Source organism: Microtus pennsylvanicus, chromosome 2, assembly GCF_037038515.1.
Source record: "Microtus pennsylvanicus isolate mMicPen1 chromosome 2, mMicPen1.hap1, whole genome shotgun sequence".
Lineage (NCBI taxonomy): Eukaryota > Metazoa > Chordata > Mammalia > Rodentia > Cricetidae > Microtus > Microtus pennsylvanicus.
The window spans coordinates 68,835,537-68,851,813 of NC_134580.1; the positions used below are offsets into that span (position 1 = coordinate 68,835,537).

At 45.5% G+C, this 16,277-nt stretch overlaps 1 protein-coding gene across 1 annotated transcript; it reads right to left on the bottom strand.

Moving 5' to 3' along the window:
- Positions 1-7,909: 7,909 nt before the first annotated feature.
- Positions 7,910-16,096, bottom strand: Znf408 (zinc finger protein 408). Its single transcript, XM_075961379.1, is given in 6 exon segments — positions 7,910-8,047; positions 8,050-9,459; positions 14,433-14,692; positions 14,839-14,900; positions 15,393-15,670; positions 15,942-16,096. Coding segments are annotated over 6 exon segments (2,115 nt in total). The 5' UTR covers positions 15,970-16,096; the 3' UTR covers positions 7,910-7,970.
- Positions 16,097-16,277: the final 181 nt, after the last annotated feature.

The window sequence follows — 16,277 nt, forward strand, 5'->3', positions numbered from 1 at the left end:
ACTGTCTTTATTTCTTTATTGACAGCACTCGCTGATGAGAAAGGAGCCCCCAAACAGGAGGCGGCATGTCTGCTCTATCCACACAATCCGGAAAGTGTAATCTGATCTTCTGCTCTGACTTAACAGGCTACTAATATTCTGTATAACCCTATAACATTGTGTATAAACCTTGGTTTCAGCTAACATAAGATCATAACCGGGGGCTGGAGAGATGGCTCAGTGGTTAAGAGCATTGCCTGCTCTTCCAAAGGTCCTGAGTTCAATTCCCAGCAACCACATGGTGGCTCACAGCCATCTGTAAAGAGGTCTGGTGCCCTCTTCCGGCCTGCAGACATGCACACAGACAGAATATTGTATACATAATAAATAAATAAATATTTTAAAAAAAAGATCATAACCAAGGAAATTAGCTGTTTATACAGGAAAAAATTCCAAGTCACTAAAACTAGCTTCAGAGAGAAAAATTCTCACCTGGGCACATTTCTGGAGTCAAAAGCAGGGTCCCCAAAAGAGATACTTTTAACTTAACCAGCTAGATGCTAATGCCAATCAATCCCACAGGTCAATATAGCTACCGGAGTTGTATTCCCAGCTGCAGGGTACCTTCACAGCCACACCCCCGCTAAGACATAAGGCGCTCCTTGCCAGATCCACCAGTTTCTTGTGACTCTGTGAAAATGCATGCTTGATACCATTGTTACCGCCTTTGGGATTGTTGATTTGTCTGTTTGCCTAAAGGAGATGAGACCTTACCCTTTTTTAATCCTTATCCTTTTTTTTTTGTCTGTTTGATTTGTCTGTTTGCCTAAGGAGATGAGACCTTACCCTTTTTTAATCCTTATCCTTTTTTTAATATTTATTTATTTATTATGTATACAGTATACAATATTCTGTCTGTGTGTATGGTAAGTGATATTTGTCCAGAAAGTTGTCCATTTCCCTTAAGTTTTCCAATTTTTGTGGAGTACAGGTTTTCAAAATATGACCTGATGATCCTCTGCCTTTTGGTTACTTTGGATAAAGGTTTGTCTATTTTTTTGATTTTCTCAAAGAACCAACTCTTTGCCTTATTGATTCTTTGTTTTGTTTTCTTTGTTTCTATTTTGTTGATTTCAGCTCTCACTTTGATTATTTCCTACCATCTAGTTCTCTTAGGTGAGTTTGCCTTTTTTTGTTATAAAGTTTTCAAATGTTCTGTTAATTCACTAGTGTGGGATTTTTCCAGCTTCTTTATGTAGGCATTTAGTGCTATGAACTTGCCTCTTAACACTGCTTTCATTGTGTCCCATAAATTGGGTATGTTGTGTCATTTTATTGAATTTTAGGAAGTCTTTAATTTCCCCCTTTATTTCTTCCTTGACCTCAACATTGATGATTCAGGTGAGCATTGTTTAATTTTCATGTGTTTGTGAGTTTTCTGGAATTAGTATTGCTGTTGACTTCTAGTTTTAAAGCATGGTGATCTAATAAGGTACATTGGGTTATTCTGATTTTTTGTATTTGTTGAGGTTTGTTTTGTTACCGAGTATGTGGTCAATTTTTGAGAAGGTTCCATGAGGTGCTGAGAAGAAGGTATATTCTTTTCTGTTTGGATGGAATATTCTATAGATGTCTGTAAAGTCCATTTGAGTCCTAACATCTGTTAGTTCTCTTATTCTCTGTTCATTTTTTGTCTGATTGACCTGTCCAGTGGTGAGAGGGGAGTGTTGAAGTCTCCCACTATTAGTGTGTGGGGTGTAATATATGATTTAAGCTTTAGAAGTGTTTTTTTGACATATGAGGTTGCCCTTGTATTTGAGGCATAGATGTTCAGTATTGAAATTTCCTCTTGGGCTGGAAAGATGGCTCAGTGGTTAGAGCACTGCCTGCTCTTCCCGAGGTCCTGAGTTCGAGTCCCGGCAACCACATGGTGGCTCACAACCATCTGTCATGAGATCTGGCGCCCTCCTCTGATGTGTGGGCATCCATGGAGGCAGAAAGTTGTATACAGAATAAATAAATATATCTTTAAAAAAATATGAAATTTCCTCTTGATGGATTTTTCCTGTGACTTATATGAAATGTCCTTCTTTGTCTCTTTTGACTGATTTTAGCTTGAAGTTTATTTTGTTAGATATTAGGATAGCTACACCTGCTTGTTTCTTAGACCAATTGGATTGCTATATTTTTTCCAACCTTTTACTCTGAGACGATGTCTGTCTTTGAGGTTGAGATGTGTTTCTTTCTTTCTTTCTATTTATTTATTTATTTATTTATTTATTTATTTATTTATTTATTTATTTATTTATTTTTCGAGACAGGGTTTCTCCGTAGCTTTTGGTTCCTGTTCTGGAACTAGCTCTTGTAGACCGGGCTGGCCTTGAACTCACAGAGATCCGCCTGCCTCTGCCTCCCGAGTGCTGGGATTAAAGGCGTGTGCCACCACCGCCCGGCTGAGATGTGTTTCTTGTATGCAGAAGAGGGATGGATTCTGTTTTCATATTCAATCTGTTTTCCTGTGCCTTTTTATTGGTGAGTTGAGTCCATTTACATTAAGGAATATTAATGACCAGCATTGCTATCTCCTGTTCATTTAGTTTTCATCATTGGTGATGTTAATTTGTGCATTTTTTTCTTCTTCGGGATTTGCTGTAATGAGATCATCAATTGTGTGTGTGTGTGTGTGTGTGTGTGTGTGTGTGTGTGTGTGTGTGTTTGGTGTAGCCAACTACATTGGGTTAGAGTTTTTCTTCTAGTATTTTGTGTAGGGCTGGGTTTGTGGCTCGGTATTGGTGAAATCTAGATTCGTCATAGAATATCTTGTTTTGTCCTTCTATGGTTATTGACAGTTTTGCTGGGTATAGTAGTCTGGGCTGGCATCTGTGGTCTTAATGTCTGCATAATGCTTGACCATGACCTTCTGGCTTTCATTGTCTCCACTGAGGAGTCAGAAGTAATTCTGATAGGCCTGCCTTTATATGTTACTTAGCCTTTTTCCTTTGCAGCTCTTAATATTCAGTCTTTACTCCGTACGTTTAGTGTTTTGATTATTATGTGGCGAGAGGACTTTTTTTGGATCCAGTCTATTTGATGTTCTGTAAGCTTCTTGTATCTTCATAGGCATATCTTTCTTTAGGTAGGGAAAGTTTTCTTCTATGATTTTGTGAAATAAATTTTCTGTGCCTTTGAGTTGAACTTCTCCTTCTTCTATACATATTATTCTAAGATTTGGCCTTTTTATGTTGTCCCATATTTTATGGATAATTTGGGTTAAGCTTCTGTTAGATTTAATGTTTTCTTTAACTAATGAGTCTATTTCCTCTATTGTATCTTCAGTGCTTGAGATTCTCTCTTCCATTTCTTGTATTCTGTTGTTCATGCTTGCATTTGTGGTTCCTGATCTTTTTCTCATGATTTCTGTTTCTGTAATTCCTTTGGCTTGTGTTTTCTTTATTTTTTCCATCTCAGTTTTCAAGTCCTCAATAGTTTCTTTTATATGTTTGATTTCTTTTTCTTGGTTTTCTTTAAGTGATTTGCTAATATCTTCCAATCTTTTGTTTGTTTTTTCCCTCCATTTCTTTAAAGGAATCTTTAAGAATTTCAAACATTCTCTTGAGGTTATTTTTTAGATCATTTTCTTCTGGTTCATCTATATTTGGTTGTTTAGGTCTTGCTTTTGTAGGTCTTACTGGTATTGTGTTGCTCTTTGTGGTGTAACATGTGATCTTACCTTTTCTACTTATCTTTTCCTCTAATAGGTGTGGTTGGGGCTGTCTGAGATTCTCTTGAATAATCTTCTAGGTGCCAGTGAATCCAAACCTCAGATGGTTGTTCCTCGTGGTACAGTCAGTGTCACAGTTCTAGTTACCTGTTGGTTACTCCTGTTCCTGGAGGTAGCTCAGTGCTCCTATGTTTTGGTCTGCTCCCTTAGAGTTTGCTTTCTCAGGCCTACTTTGACCTAGGTTGCTGGCTTTGATCTGTTTCTGTAAATCTTGGTCTGGATCTTCTTCTGCAGAAGTAGCTGGCTTGGAGTTGGACCTGTTCTGGTGGAGATCGCAGACTCTGAGTCAGGTCATTGGCTCAATCCTGGTTTGCCAGTGTCCCAGGACTGGGTTGGCTCCCAGGACTGGATTTGCTCCTGACCTCTGCTCCTGGTGGAACTTGTTTCTATTCATTTCTTTATTACAACATAACAGCCTTTGCTCTTCCTTCTGATCCTTTCATTCCCCTTTCATAATTAATAAGTCTTCTGTCATGAGTTGGGAGCTGGCTGTCGGGTCAGAGAAAGACTTTCTACAGTAACACTTATGCAGAGTGCATATGTCAATCCCATGGAGGCTACTTGGTTTCAGTTCAGTCTGTGAGTCCCTATGGGCCCTGGTTAGTTGATTCTGTGGATTTTCTTGTAGTATCCTTGACCCCTCTGGCTCTTACAATTCTTCCTCCCCATCTTCTTCAGGATTCCCTGAGGTCTTCCTAATGTTTAACTGTGGATCTCTGCATCTGTTTCCATCATTTGCTGGATGAATAACTGAGCTAGGCAACAATCTATGAGCATAGCAGAATACCATTAGGAATCATTTCACTGATTTCTTTTTTGTTCAGTCATGTTTGGTCCATTTGTAGGGCGATGAGGGTTTCCAGACAGGGTTTCTCTGTGTAGCCTTGACTGTCCTAAAACTTGCTCTGCAGAACAGACTGGCCTTGAACTCAGGTCTGTCTGCCTCTACCTTCTATGTGCTGGGATTAAAGGCATGCACCACCACCATCCAGTTTGTGTTTGGTTCTATACACCACATTATTAAGAATTACTTGACACTAACGGTCTGTCTTTCTAAGGATGGACATTGCCATTCCTGTGAGCTGCGGAGCACTAGGCATCTGAAGGCTGTGTTCAGTCCTGGCTCTGTACTGACAGACCTCATGACCTTGGCCTTTCCCGTCCCATTTCCTCACCTCTAAGCTTGGACAGTCTCACTGTGCCCGTGATAAGCAGCAGAACTGACTTCCAAACCCCAGGGTGTCAAGAGTGTTGGCTTTGTTCTGACCTCACTCTATCAGCCTGAACAGAGAAAGTTCTCTGCCTGTGTGTGTAGAAGGAGTAGAAAGGGTTCTATGTGTAGGTCTGGGAATGTTCCTGATGGGTGGACAGCCTCAATTGTCCAAAGAATTACCCCTGACTGCAGAGTTCAGTAAGGAGTAGAGCGCCTCCAGGGTACCAAATAGCACGGGCAGAGACTGCCGCATGGCTGCGTGGGGTGAGATGCACTCTGGGATATTGTGTGAAATTTCGATTGCATTCTGACAATAAAGTTTGCTTTGAGTCAGAGGGCAATAGTTGACTAGAACTGAGTTCAGATGGGAGATAGGAAATAGTAAGGTAGGGCTGAGAGAGGGTAGGGGAATGGAAGAGATAGGAGGTCACTGGTGGCTTCTCCGCCACTTTTCTAATCATTCAGTTTCTTACCCTGATGTATATAAGAAACTCCCAATTTTTTTATTGATGAAGAATAATTAGATAAACACATCATTTGGCACCCAATGTGGTCCACGAAACCGTGAGAAGATAGCTTCTCAACCCTGACTTTGCAGCCCTGGAGCCTCCACCACCAGCAGCTGGTTTTCTCTTTCTTGCCCCAGGCCCTCTGAGCAAGTCAGGGATCTTCCTGTTTCAACCTCTCTACAACAGGTTCCAGCTGCCGCCCAGACTCCACAGGTGCCAGGCTCCAGAGTTTGCCTCCCAGGACAGCTGGCTCTGCCTCCAGGCAGTGCCCACCATACATACTGCTCCCACAGTTCCCGTGTCAGCTTTGCAGATGACTGGCTCCTTCTACCCGTTGGTTGCATGCTTCCCAAGGATACCCCACCCCCCACCCCGCTGCTACACCGGGTCAGGCTCTATTCACACCACACGCTCTCAGTTCACAGCAGCGGCAGCTGCCCTCAGCTAGGCTGTGCACCACCTGTCTCTGCCCAGCTGCGCTGCACAGCAACAATCAGCCTCACACGTCACTGCCATCGTCAGCAGACCTGGTTAGACAAATGGAAATTCTTAAGGGGGGAATTAGTTAAAAATAGTTTTTCCCCCATGTTAAAAATAGGAAATATTACATCCTTAGTCATTAGAGAAATGCAATTCAAAACAACTCTGAGATTCCATCTTACACCTGTAAGAATGGCCAAGATCAAAAACACTGATGACAACTTATGCTGGAGAGGTTGTGGGGAAAAGGGAACACTTCTGCATTGCTGGTGGGAGTGCAAGCTGGCATAACCCCTTTGGATGTCAGTATGGTGATTTCTCAGAAAATTGGGAAACAACCTTCTTCAAGACCCAGTAATACCACTTTTGGGTATATATCCAAAGGATGCTCAATCATACCACAAGGACACGTGCTCAGCTATGTTCATAGTAGCATTGTTTGTCACAGTCAGAACCTGGAAACAACCTAAACGCCCTTCGACTGAAGAATGGATAAGGAAAATGTGGTACATTTATACAATTGAGTACTACACAGTAGAAAAAAAAATGACAGCTTGAATTTTGCAGGAAAATAGATGGAGCTAGAAAATATCAGTTTGATGAGGTAACCCAGACACAGAAAGACAGTTATCACAAGTACTCACTCATAAGTGGTTTTTAAACATAAAGAAAACCAGCCCACAAATCACAGTCCCAGAGAACCTAGACAACAATAAGATCCCTAAGAGAGACTTACATGTATCTATTCTACATGGGAAGTAGAAAAAGGCAGGACCTCCTGAGTAAATTGGGAGCATGGGGACCTTGGGAGAGGATTGAAGGGGAGAGGAGGGACAGGGAGGGGAGCAGAGAAAAAAGTAGAGCTCAATAAATATCAATAAAAAAAATTTAAAAAAAAAGAAAAGAAAAACGTTTCATTTACTTTCCTGTACATGATTTCAGGTTTTAGTCTCCATTAGTTTTTTGCAGTGAACCATGAGCATGCCTAATAGTGACCTTTGAAGTCCCCATAAGGAGGGGGCCCCACAATGAAATTCCTCCAAGACCCTGATAACACCACTAAGCTGAAAAACATCACCTAAAGATTGGCTTTGGATTACAAACTGTTCAGAACAATTTAGAGGTGACTAGCTGAGATGATTCAGCCTACCAGACTATATTCCACCATCATACTAACAATCAATAGGGAGGCCCTTTATGCAGTCCACGACAGCCTCAAACTTGCAGCAATCTTTCTGCCTTCTTGAGTAGTGAAATCTGCAGTGTGCACCAGGCCCACCCGTTTGTTCCCTCCCCAACATCTCACATCCATGTCATGCCTCATCCTTTCCCTGTGGGCAGGCCAAGCCTATGGAAGTGCACAAATCCACCCAACCCATGACCCACACTGTTTATTGCCTTCAGCTTTCACAGCCCTTAGACCGGTGGCTCTCAGCCTTCCTACCCACACTTTATATATATAATGTTCTGCCTCCATGTATGCCTGCACACTGGAAGAGGGCACCAGATCTCATTACAGATGGTTGTGAGCCACCATGTGGTTGCTGGGAACTGAACTCAGGACCTCTGGAAGAGGAGCAGGTGCTCTTAACCTCTGAGCCATCTCTCCAGTGCCCACATTTCAACCTTTTAGAGCTGTGGTGACCCCTAACCATAAAATCCTTTTTATTGCTATTTCATCATAACTGTAAATTTGCTACATCTATGAATTTTAAGTATGTGATTTACAATAGTCTTATTAGGTCTAAGTATGTGAAAGGGGTCATGACCCACAGCTTGGGAACCCCTCTTTTAGATGCCGTGAAAAGCAGTCAAAACTAACTAAAACCTGAACTCCAGAGGACGTGTGACATGTGGTTTGATAGCTGAGCTTTCCCAACCCTAAGAGCCAGTCAACTTGGTTCCTGCATCTAGAGGAGACCCAAAGAGAATGACATACAGACACAATCTGCTACAACAGTATTTATGGAGAGCTCTTGTAGGGGTGGGGGTGGACACGAGGAAGGTGTCAGGTGCCTGCCTCTACCTCCACCACCACGTCGGCCCAGCCACTAAAGCCCATATCCTCGTGGGTCAGCACGAGGCTGGCCCCTCGGGTACTACAGAGCACTTTTGCTGGTTCTCAGGGATGCTGACCTCCACAACACCCCCACTTGGGGGCACTTCCTGTTGGCTGCACACGTCCAGCTGCTCTGGCTCACCTTTTAGGAGCACCGCGGTGGACTCAGAGGCAGCGGGAGGCAGAAAAGGGCTGGAGGAAACCCCATGCTGGTGACTGAGCTGGTGCCGCTTGAGGCTTTGAGGGAGGGCATAGCCCATGCCACAGATAGGGCATTGGTAGGGCTTATCTGTCATGTGAGACTTGAGGTGACGGCGGAGCTTGGTGGCCAGTGTGTAAGCTCGGTCACATTGGGGGCACTGAAAGGGCCTCTCGCCTGAGTGGAGGCGCTCATGAGCACGCAGTGTATGTGGGTCTCGGAGGGCCTTCCCACACACTGGGCACAGGTAGGCCTCACCAGTGTGGGAGATGAGATGGCGCCGCAGCTCGGGAAGCTGGGGGAAAGTACTGGCACAGTGTGGGCATCGGTAAGGACGCTCCCCTGTGTGCAGCCTCAAGTGTCCTCGGAGGTTGCCCCGCTGGCGGAATGCTCGGCCACAGTGTGGGCACAGGAAGGGTTTTTCCCCAGTGTGGAGCCTCATGTGGTTCCGCAGTGAACCCTGGGTGGCCAAGAGCTGCCCACACACTGGGCATGGGCACGGGGAAGGGGCATCTGGCATCTGGTGGGTCTTCTGGTGTAGCCGCAGGGAAGGCCGGCGAGCAAAGGCTTTGCCACACAGCTCACAAACGAAGGGTCGGGCACCTGAATGGACCAGCTGATGCTCTCTGAGGTCCCTGCGGGTACCATAAGCCTTGTCACACTGTGAGCAAGGGAAGGGCCTCACCCCTCGATGGCCCAGCATGTGGGCTTTGAAGCTTTCCCCGGAGCTGTAACTCTTGCCACACTCGGCGCACAGGAAGGGCTTGTGGTCCGTGTGCACAAATGCATGTTTCCTGAGGTGGCACAGCTGCAGGAATGCCTTCCCACACTCCCCACACCGGTATCGTCGCCCCTGCTTTGAGGAGTCTCCTACCGGGTCAGGAGGGCTACACTGCAGTACAGGGAAGCTAGGGAGCTGGGTTCTGGGCTCTGAGATCTGCACTGTGAACAGGCATCCACTGCTGAGGACATGGAACTTCTCGGCTGGGAAGGTTTGCACCTGGGTCCCTCTGGGAGTTAATAAACTGGTGTCCTTGCTCTCTGGGCTCTTCTGGGCAGCTGAGATGCCCTGAGGTTCAGGTGGTGTCTGTGGCAGGCCATCTTTATCCATGCTGTCATCTTGAAGCAACAGGCCAAGGGGCTGGCTATCCTTGAGAGGCTGATCTCGGATTTGGGCCACGGGTTCAGAACTTACCATGTTTTCTCCTTGGACACTATGGAGTGACTCATGACCAGGATCTGAGGAAAAGGATGGGGTTCAAGGGTCAGCCAAGCTTGGTAGCGAATAGTATTTATTACTGGGGAATTACATACTCCACGTTTTCTTTTGCTGGGCCAGCACCTAGTCTTCGGTGGAAAAACCTACACATGTATCTTCCCTGGACCAGGAACTACTCTTTCTCTTTCCTGTCCAGTCTCAAACACTTCTAGGGAAGCCCATCTGGTTAATCTCTAGAGAAAGGCCACTCCAGAGTAAGGGCCTTTTCTTCTCCACTGGAGACACGACCTGGGATTGGACCCTCACATCTCCCGGCCTGAGTTCATATGTAAAACGAAAACCCTGCCCCAGCTCTGGGATACAACACAAGAGTAGAAGGATACTGTTTGGGAAGATGAAGGAGACCAGTACTAGGAAACAGGAGGAAGCAAGGTGAGGTTGGAGGGATGACTGAGCAGTGAAGAACACTGCTTTTCCAGGGGACTAGGATTCCACTCTCATCACCCGCAAGGTGGCTAACAACCACCTGTAAGTCTAGTTCCTATGGGATCCAGCACCCTCTTCTGGACTCCTCAAGCATGATACAATGTGCTACACAGACTTAGGCAAAATACCCATGCACAAAGAACCCATGAAATAAAAATGTCCTATTCAATGCAATCCCCATCAAAATCCCATCAAAATTCTTCACAGATCTGGAGAAGAAAATAATCAACTTTAATCAACAAAAAACCCAGGATAGCCAAAACAATCTTATACAATAAAGAATCGTCTGGAGGCATTACCATTCCTGCCTTCAAACTCTATTACAGAGCTACAATATTGAAAACAGCTTGGTAATGGCATAAAAACAGAGAAGTCGACCAATGGAATCGAATAAAAGACCCTGACTTTAATCCACAAACCTATGAACACCTGATTTTTGATAAAGGAGCTAAAAGTATACAATGGAAAAAAGAGAGCATCTTCAACAAATTGTGCTGGCAAAACTGGATGTCAACCTGTAGAAGAATGAAAATAGATCCACATCTATCACCATGCACAAAACTCAAGTCCAAATGGATTAAAGACCTCAATATCAGTCTGAACACACTGAACCTGATTGAAGAGGAAGTGGGAAGTACTCTACAGCACATGGGCACAGGAGACCACTTCCTACGTATAACCCCAGCAGCACAGACACTAAAGGCATCATTGAATAAATGGGACCTCCTGAGGCTGAGAAGCTTCTGTAAAGCAAAGGACACTGTCACTAAGACAAAAAGGCAACCCACTGACTGGGAGATCTTCACGAACCCCGCAACTGACAAAGGTCTGATCTCCAAAATATATAAAGAACTCAAGAAACTAAACCGTAAAAGGCTAATTAACCCAATTATAAAATGGGGCACTGAGCTGAACAGAGAATTCTCAACAGAAGAACTTCAAATGGCCAAAAGACATTTAAGGTCATGCTCAACTTCCTTAGCGATCAGGGAAATGCAAATCAAGACAACTTTAAGATACCATCTTACACCTGTCAGAATGGCTAAAATAAAAAGCACCAATGATAGCCTTTTCTGGAGAGGTTGTGGAGAAAGGGGTACACTCATCCATTGCTGGTGGGAATGCAAACTTGTACAACCACTCTGGAAAGCAGTGTGGCGGTTTCTCAGGAAATTCGGGATTAACCTACCCTGGACCCAGCAATACCACTCTTAGGAATATACCCAAGAGAGGCCCTATCATACAACAAAAGTATATGCTCAACTATGTTCATAGCAGCATTGTTTGTAATAGCCAGAACCTGGAAACAACCTAGATGTCCTTCAATGGAAGAATGGATGAAGAAAGTATGGAATATATACATATTAGAGTACTACTCAGCAGTAAAAAACAAGGACTTCTTGAATTTTGCATACAAATGGATGGAAATAGAAAACACTATTCTGAGTGAGGTAAGCCAGACCCAGAAAGAGGAACATGGGATGTACTCACTCATATTTGGTTTCTAGCCATAAATAAAGGACATTGAGCCTATAATTCTCGATCCTAGAAAAGCTAAATAAGAAGGTGAACCCAAAGAAAAACATATAGGCATCCTCCTGAATATTAACCTTCATCAGGCGATAAAAGGAGACAGAGACAGAGACCCACATTGGAGCACCGGACTGAAATCTCAAGGTCCAAATCAGGAGCAGAAGGAGAGAGAGCACGAGCAAGGAACTCAGGACAGCCAGGGGTGCACCCACACACTGAGACAATGGGGATGTTCTATCGGGAACTCACCAAGGCCAGCTGGCCTGGGTCTGAAAAAACATGGGATAAAACCGGACTCACTGAACATAGTGAACAATGAGGACTACTGAGAACTCAAGAACAATGGCAATGGGTTTTTGATCCTACTGCACGTACTGGCTTTGAGGGAGCCTAGGCAGTTTGGATGCTCACCTTACTAGACCTGGATGGAGGTGGGTGGTCCTTGGACTTCCCACAGGTCAGGGAACCCTGATTGCTCTTCGGGCTGAGGAGGGAGGGGGACTTGATCGGGGGAGGGGGAGGGAAGTGGGAGGCAGTGGCGGGGAGGAGGCAGAAATCTTTAATAAATAAATAAATTAAAAAAAAAGAAAATATGGGAAAGAAAAAAAAAGAAATAAAAATGTCCTAACAATGACTAGGCAGTGGTGGCACACACCTTTAATCCCAGCACTCAGGAGGCAGAGGCAGACGGATCTTTGTGAGTTCGAGGTCAGTCAGTCTGGTCTACAGAGTGAGTTCCAGGACAGCCAGGGCTACACAGAGAAACCCTGTCTCAACCACCCCCCAAAAAACAAAATAGCCATGAGAAATTTTAGTTTTTAAATGTATAACAATGCCAAGAAACAAATAAATGAGAAGCTTTGTATAGTTTCCTAACTTCATCAATAAAACCACATCATTCCAGGAAACTTCCTTCCTTTCTTTCTTTGTGGAGGGCTATTTTTGAGACTGAGGGTGTCAGGTCCCCTGGAACTGGAGTTACAGACCATTGTGAGCTGCCATGTGGGTACTGGGTATTGAACCTGGGTCCTCTGGAAGAGCAGCCAGTGCTCTTAACTGCTGAAGAATCTTTCCAGGCGCTACCATTCAGTTTTGAGTTTTTATATATTCTAGGTATTAGCTCTTTATTAGATAAAGAGTTAGCAAATATTTTCCCAATCCCATGACTAGTCTTTGAAATATTCTTTGTAGTGTAAGTTACCCACAAATTATTTAATTTATTTATTCATTTATTTATTTATTTTCAAGTTTTTCAAGACAGGGTTTCTCTGTGTAACAACCCTGTCTGTCTGTCCTGGACTTGGTTTTGTAGACCAGGCTGGTCTCGAACTCACTGAGCTCCACCTGCCTTTGCCTCCTAAGAGCTGGGATTAAAGGTGTGTGCCACCATTTTTTTGCTGATGTGGTATCCTTCTCTCCCCTCCCTGCCCCCCAATACAGGGTTTCTCTGTGTAGCCCTGACTGTCCTGGGACTCGCTTGGTAGACCAGGTTGGTCTCGAACTCTATCTGCCTGTCTGCCTCCAGAGTGCTGGGATTAAAGTAGTGCACATACTGCCCAGCTCCAAGAAACTCTAAAGAATACACAAAAATCTGTACATTGCAAGGAAGAATTACCATGTTCCAACTGAAAGCATAAAATGACAGTTTACAGCCCCAAACTATGTCGACTGTCCACAAACTCCTAGGTCAGTGAGCTACCTCAGTGGCTATTGCTTACTGCCTACTGCTGTGACCTGAGTTTGACCCTCAAGTCCTTCACTGGTGGAAAGAGAGAACCCAAAGCCTGAAAGTTGTCCTCTTAACCGAGCACTGGTGGTGCATGCCTTTAATTCCAGCACTTGGGAGAAGAGGCAGGCAGATCTCTGTGAGTTCGAGGCCAGCTTGGTCTCTAAGAGCTAGTTCGAGGACAGGCTCCAAAGCCACAGAGAAACCTTGTCTTGAACCCCCCCCCCCCCAAAAAAAAAAGAAAGAAAGCTGTCCCCTGACCTGAATAGCTAGGCACTGTGGCAACTCTGCATGCTCTCACACACGCAAATACATGTAAAAGACAAAACCAAAACCATTATGCCCTCAAGGCCCTCACACAACCCTACGTTCTACTTTCTAATATCATGCTGCCCCCAGGGCTCCATGTATGTAGGACTCTGCCACTGAGTCGCATCCTAGGCCTATTTAAAATCAGAGCTTTTTTTCTTCTTACTGGGGGCTGAACTTGATTCCTTGATCATGAGGGGCAAGTGCACTATCATGGACCTATATCCTTAGCCCTTGGCCACATCCTTTTACCAGGTTTTCTTTCCTTTTCCCTTTTCTCTTTCTCTTTTGGGAGACCTAGAGATTGAGCACAGTGCCTCTCACATGGCACAAGCATTCTACCACAGAGCCACACTTCAAGGCCACTGTGATTTTACTGTTGTCCTTTACTAGGCTGAGACACACACTCTTTCCTATCACAAACAGTTTTGTGACAGACTGGAAGTGGGCATTTAAACATGGCTTTGTGTATGTGTGGAAACCTGCAGACCTATGTCAGGTGCCTCCTAAGCTGGTGCTCAGCCCAGAGCCCCAGGGAATACCTGTGTCAGCTGTTGGTCCCTTCTCACCTAACATTTAGTTTTACAGACATGTGTGCTTTTTAAAATATGCACATTGGGGTTCTGCCTGCATGTGAGTCAGTGTGAGGATGCCACATCCCCTGGAACTGGAGTTACAGGAAGTTGTGAACTGCCAGGTGGGTTCTGGGCAGAGTAGCCACAGTGGCCGGCACTCTTACCCGCTGAGCCAGTTCTCCAGGCCCCACAATCAGCTTTTCCACAGATGCTGGGACCCCAAGTTTCGCTCTCATGATTGTACATAAGGACTTTCCTAACTTAGCTGTGTCCAGCCCTTGGCGTCTGTTTTGAGACAGGGTCCCCTGCAGCCCAAAGGACCTTGACCAACATGACCTTGAAGAGGGGTGTACTGAGCACACACCTGCCCAAGACTCTGCTGCATCTTGTTGGGGGAAGGCCACTTCTTCTTGTCTAGCAGACTCCTCTTCTGCCACCACCACTGCAGTTGCTTCTTCCTCTAGCCTGGGGTGCATGACACTTAGGTTCTTGGAGGGAGACTGTGGGCAAAGCAGCAACTCAGAGCCTGGGAACACAATCTGGTACACCTGCAGGTGAAGCTTCCCATTGATCCAGACCAAGGACACGTTTCCATCACTCTGCAGGCCAGCTTGTTGCACCAAGCTGCAAAACAGAGCAAGAGCTGGCTCAACAGGTCCTCTTCCCCAAGTCTTTGGAAGGACACACAGGAAAGGACCCCTGGGAGACAACTAGAATTGGCTTCAGGTTCTAGCCCAAGTTTAGTGTGTACGCACATTTGTATAACTTACCTGACCCAAGCTGAACTCTGCTTCCAGGTACATATGGCTCCCCACCAGCCTAGTGACAGTTCCTGGAATAAGATAATGAAAGCTCTTTTGTAATCCTTTTGGGGGCAGAGAGCAAGGCGTGAGGGGATTAACAACGTGCGCCACCACGCTCAGCGAAAAGCAACAATCGTTTTAAACAATCCTTACTATCCACCCTTTACTTGCATCATTTCCTCCAGTTTTCCAAATCACGTTTGTAACAGCTGCTGCTTTCTTTTACAGGCTAGTAACATGAGGCATGTCACTTCGCTAACTAGTTGACGAAGCTCAAATCTGATCCTGGTAACTTTAGCTTCTGACCTTTGTCATTGTGGACACCCTAGGAATTCGGCTCACAACCTTTTGCATTTCCATTCTTTAGTTACTGCAGCTTAGGTAAAGTAAGGCAGTGAAGGGACAAAAACGACTTCCCAGGCTTTAAATATCATGCTTCTAACGAACTGGAAGAGCTGTTCGGATGTGTCTGACCCTCCCCCAAACTTTCAGACCGGAGACGACGTCCTATTCTTCAATACCTCTTCGTGCGGTGGCTTCACTCCCTCGCCCTTCTCTTCCAAGCCAGAGTCCACTTCCAGAGGTCCCCAATACAGTCCGAGCTGCAGGGGCTCTCCGACACACCAGACCCCTAAGTGGTGTTTCCTGGCGCGGGAGGGGCCCAAGGCCAAGCCCTGGGGGAGGCTCCTGAGAGCAAGTATGGCACGTCTCGTGCCAGGTGGCAAGTCTTTGAGGCCCTGAGCAAAGCCTTCTCCAGATGGGCTCCATCCTGAGTCCTGGCCCAGGCGCGGCTCGGGGGCTGCAGGGAGATGGGAAGGCAGTGAAAGGAGCGGCCCACGAGGGCGTGGGGTTGGGAAAAGACGCAGGAGGAAAGTGCAAGGTCAGCTATGCCTCAGGAGTCCGAGGGATAAGCAAGGCTCTACCCCAGCTCCTGACAGGGTGTTAAGCCCCAGACTGGAGCAGGATCCCAGGCTCGAGAGAAAAAGGAATGTGGGGGAAAGGCGTTGACTAGGAAACGCAGGGGCCATCTAATCCAGGACTGAGGGTCGCAGACATCGCAGGTCACTCACGGAGTGGCAGAGTCTTTCCCAAGAGCATCTTCTTCGCCTCCGTCCTGGATCAGAGAGCTCCCGCCAACACCCCTTCGCCGGAAGTGAGCATTTTTGTCCAGGCTCCTCTCGGAAACAGTCCTTCCAAATTCAAGCTCAAGAAAATTCAGAACCAAAAAAAGGAAAGAAAGAATCTCGATGGTTAAGCATCAGTGAAGCACAGGACTGATAGTTTGGAAGTACTAGTTAGACAAAATTCTGTCCGAGAACGATACGAAACTAGAATTTCTGGGGCCCGCTAATTTTCAGTATCTGGAAAAGCGGAACCAATATGTCAACCCGCCCTCCTTAGGGAGC